Genomic DNA, 4,687 nt, shown 5'->3' on the forward strand with positions numbered 1-4,687 from the left:
TGGCAGCTCAAACCCACTCAGCAACTCTGTGAGAGAAAGACTTGGCAATCTGCTTCTGTAAAGATTGCAGCCTTAGAAACTCCATGGGACAGCCCTGCTCTGTCCTATAGGGTCACTATGGGTTGGAATCAACTTGATGGCAGTGGGTTTGGTTTTGGTCTTTCCTTATGCTTTCATAGGAGGAGCTGTGGTGACATTGTGCCTAAATGCCTTTGACTGCTAACCAGAAGGCTGGTGGTTCAAACCCACTGGACATTCCTTGGAAGGAAGATTGGGTAATCTACTTCCATAGAGATAATGCCTCGGAAACCCAAGGAGGGATTTTTATGTGTCACAGTCAGCTCAACAGCAGTGAGTTTGGAGTTTGGTTTATGCTTTCATAAGGCATTTTTCATAGCTTTTTCACTTTTGTAGAATCTTCATGGAAGATCAGAGTATTGTAGTATTGGTTCTGTTTCCATCCTCGTAGCTCAGATCAATCTGGAACTAAGACTGTTCTGCTTCTGTGAATGCCTACCAACCTTGCATAAAAGACATTCCCAGATCCAGGTTTTCATCTGTAAATCTAAGGACTCTGCGAAAGATTGCTTTAGAGTGCAAACCAGAGCTGGCTTTGTTGTTTTTGTTAGTTGCTGTTACGTTGGCTCTGGCTCACGGTGACCTTATAAGTAGCAGAGCACAGTGTTGCCCAGTCCTGTGTCATTTTCATGTTTGAATCCACTGTTGTCTGGTTTTTGCTTGTTTGCTAGGCCTTTTGAAGCAGTGGTCTCACAGCTCATGAAGGTTGTGGTTTTTGGGTTTCCCAAGACCCACTTGGATCAAAAGTCAACTAGTAGGGTCACATCCTGTAGAGAGCAGAGTATGTTTCATTTTACAAGCTGACCAGTAACTGGGTGCAGTTGCCGTGAGCACTGTATTGAGAGGAGCTCAGTGGCAAACACAGTGGTGCAGTAACCATGGCTTAGTTATCTGGTGCTGCTATAACAGAAACCACAAATGGGTAGCTTTAATAAATTTATTTTCTCTCAGTGTAAGAGGCTGGACGTGTGAGTTCAGGGTGCTGGTTCTAGATGGAAGGGTGTTCTCTGTCACTCTGGGGGAAGGTTCTTATCTCTGTTCATCTTGTTTCCTGGTCCTTAGAGAGCATATATGGCATCTGTCTTCCCCCAACTTTTTGCTATTGTGCTTGCTTAATCTGCTCTTTTAAATCTCAACAGAGAATGATTTCCATTAGTAAGTCCTCTTTAACGTAACAAAGAAAACCCCATTCCCAAACAGGATTATGGCTATCAAGTTGATTCCAATTTATAGAGACTTTTTAGGACAGAGTAGAACTGCCCTATATAGGATTTCCAAAGCTGAGCTCCTGTAGTGCCTAAGGCATTTGACTGCTAACCAGAAGGCTGTAGGTTCATACCCACCAGCCACTCAACGGAAGGAAGGTTGTGCAATCTATTTTCGTAGTGATGCCGCCTCAGAAACCCAAGGAGGAGGGGTCACTATGAGTTGGATCCAACTCTATGACAGTGAGTTTTTTTTTTTTTTTTTTTTTTTAAATCTGTATGGAAACAGACTGCCATATCTTTCTCCCATGGAGTGACTAGTGGGTTTGAACCACTGACCATTCCGTTAGCAGCATTTAACCACTGTGCCATCAGGGCTCCTTAACCACAGGTATTAGAAGAAAACAAACGCACTGCCATTGAGTTGATTTTGACTCTTAGCAACTCTTTTAAGGCAGAGTAGAACTGTCCTGTAGAGTTTCCAAGGCTGTGAATCTTTATGAAAGCAGATTGCCTCATCTTTTCTGCACAGAGTAGCTGGTGAGCTCAAACCACTGGCCTTTTGGTTAGCAGATGAATGCTTTCAACTACCTGTGCCGCTGGAGCTTCTTCATTCCACAGGCATAGGGGTTAGGATTTACAACATAGATTTTTTTGGGGATACACTTCAATCTGTAACAGATCATATTCCATGTCTACCATAACTACCATTGCAGGGAATGGCAGGGAAGGGTGCATGCCACTGAGCCATGCATTTGGTGACTTGTTCTGAATAAAAGACCACTTTATAAGAATTCCTTCTTCTTGATATAAACGTTACATAGGTTGAAAACTCACTGTAACCTATTTTCATTAAAAACACCTGCTTTCATTATTTTTTAAACAGGCTCTGACCCGCACCATGGATAACTTATTGGACTTGGCCTGAAAGGAGTAGGTTGTGCTGTTGGAGATTGACCATCCTGGCCACAGGTTGTTCAGAATGAATGGAAGGGCATGCAGCATGAATCTGCACCGGACGTCAGGAGCCCCCCAGGGGCCTGGGATGGCCAGTGTCCCCCACATTCCTCCCCTCCGCACCCACTCGGGGACTCCTGGCCCCTCTTCCTGTGGCAATTCACCAAGCCCTGCTCTTGGGAACCTCGCTAATAGCCTCCATCTCAAGATGCCCTCTGGAGGAGGGATGGCCCCTCAGGGCAACATGGCCGAGAACCCCATCCACCTGCCTGCTCTGAGCCCCCGGAGACAAGTGCTGACCAATGGCAAGCCTCGGTTCGAGGTCACCCAGGCTGGGGGCATGGCAGGGCCACATCCTTTAAAGTCAAAGCTGCAGGAGTTTGGAAGGCCTTTTCCTCCAGATCTTGGGAAAGGTAGGACTGTCTTTCTGGGATCTTTGAAAAGGAGAAATTATTATTATTTTGTGTCTCCCTAGTCCTTTCTCTGTCAGCAAATCCTGTGGAAATACATGACTCAATGTCAAAGTCAGTGGTCTCAATGACATTTTAGCTTGCTCCATAGGGATTGGGGGGTGTACCTGTATGTGTGAGGGTGTGGGGGCCGTTGTGCTAAATGCTACCTGTGAACTGTTGATAACTTGTGGGACTGTGAAACAGAGTGGAAGGTAAGATAGCAAGATAAGAAATGAGGAGGTGGGGTGGGTGAGCATGGTGGAAGGGTAAGGAGAAGTTTAACAAGATGCTATCCTCTAGTTCACCAGGATTCTAAATCATAGTGCTAGTGGGGAGCTAGAAGAAAGGTGTTGTTTGGAAGGAAATGGTAAATACAAACAAAAAACAAGGGAGCAATTGCAATAACCATCAAATGAAAAATTAATACATATAAATGAGTACAATTACTTTAAGAGCAGAACCTATAATTTTTATGATATAATTAGTAACAAGAAGGAACTCTAGTACTCACTAGAGTACTAGTACTAGTACTCCAGTACTTTCTACTTCTAATAGTAAGGTGGAAGAGAATAATGAAAAGATACGTTTTGTGTTTGTGAAGAACTGGAAAATGTGAGTTAATTTGAAATGCAGAGATTGTGCTTTTAATTCAAGAGTGTATGAATTACTTCCGTGTGTTTTTAATTAAAGAATAGTTGTTGGAGAATAGTAAACTGTTGAATGACACACTGTCTCTAGAAACTGATGTTGATTTATTGCGATTATATTGCAAATGATATGTGTACTTAGACTAGCAGAGAAAGGACATGTATCCCATGTAAACTCCAGCTTTGTTATGAAAAATAGCAAAGCTATTAAGGTATTTTTAGCAGTTAGTCTTAAACGTTGACATTCAAAGTGCTTACACCACCAAATAGGATGACTAGCATCCTTGAGAATAACCATTCACCCAGTTAATTACGGTGAATGATGATTTATAATAGGCAAGTAGCCAAAAAGTTATTTGTTTTAGTGTCTGTATTTCTCTGTGTAAAGAAGATAGTGTAAATAGACAGGTAAAAAAGAAACAAAGCACCCAAGGATATGTAGCTATTTGATTTCTCTCTCCCCTCCTCTCCCCTCCCTCTCCCAGTCCGCTACCTCCCCCTCTCCGGCCTCCCCCTTTCCTCCCTTCCCTTTCCCCTCCCCCTTCCCTCTCCACTCCTTCCTCCTCTTCTCCCTCCCTCTCCTCTCCTGCTCCTCTCCTCTCTTCCTCTTTCTCTTCTCCTCCCCTGCCTTTTACATTTTCCTTTGTTTAGGTTTGGTTTTGAGTTGGTTTTTTTCTTAGCTGTACTGCTATTTAGTGTAAGTATAAGAACAAGTTTTCCTGGGGGCTGCATCTAAAATTGTTGGGTTGCTATGTTGTCAGCATGGGCAGTTGAGTTCCTTAATGTTAGCTCATGTGCTTGAATTTGGGGGACTGAGTCCCAGTAAAATCTTTCAGCTTATGCTTGACTGGTGAAGTGTAGAATGCTTTTCTATACATGTATGTTGACTGACAATAATAATGATACTAATACTGTTAACTTGCCTATATCATACCATAACTGAGCATGTGTCAGACGCCATGTTAAATACTTTCTATTCCTAATCTCAATGGGTCCTCACAGCAGGCCTATAAGTGTGTGTTCTTGTAGATTTAACTGACAAGGGACCCATGGTCTAGAAAGGATGAGTAACTTGACCAGGGTAACCAGCCAGTAAGGCATCTGGGAGTAACTACTTTTGGTGGTGACCAGAAGTAGTGGTAATTATAATCATGGTTTTAAAAAAAAAAAAGCATTAGATTCCAGTAAACCAAAACCATGTCTGTTGCCATGGAGTCAGTTCCAACTCATAGTGACCCTATAGGACAGAATAGAATTGACCTCTAGGGTTTCCATGGCTATAATCTTTATGAAAGCTGACTGCCTCATCTTTCTCCTGTGAAGCAGCTGGTTTAAAAAAAAAAAAAAA

The 4,687-nt window shown here is 42.8% G+C and overlaps 1 protein-coding gene across 1 annotated transcript in view; it reads left to right on the forward strand.

The window, feature by feature from the left end:
• Positions 1-2,265: 2,265 nt before the first annotated feature.
• GLIS3 (GLIS family zinc finger 3) overlaps positions 2,266-4,687 on the forward strand; it is a 650,925-nt gene continuing 648,503 nt past the window's right edge. Inside the window, exon 1 of the mRNA XM_007939384.2 lies at positions 2,266-2,653. Within this exon, the coding sequence (XP_007937575.1) occupies positions 2,266-2,653 (388 nt within the window). The remainder of the gene's footprint in view (positions 2,654-4,687) is intronic.

The sequence above is a fragment of the Orycteropus afer genome, unplaced genomic scaffold, assembly GCF_000298275.1.
Source record: "Orycteropus afer afer isolate SDZICR_OR568_19922 unplaced genomic scaffold, OryAfe1.0 scaffold00005, whole genome shotgun sequence".
Taxonomy (NCBI): Eukaryota; Metazoa; Chordata; class Mammalia; order Tubulidentata; family Orycteropodidae; genus Orycteropus; species Orycteropus afer.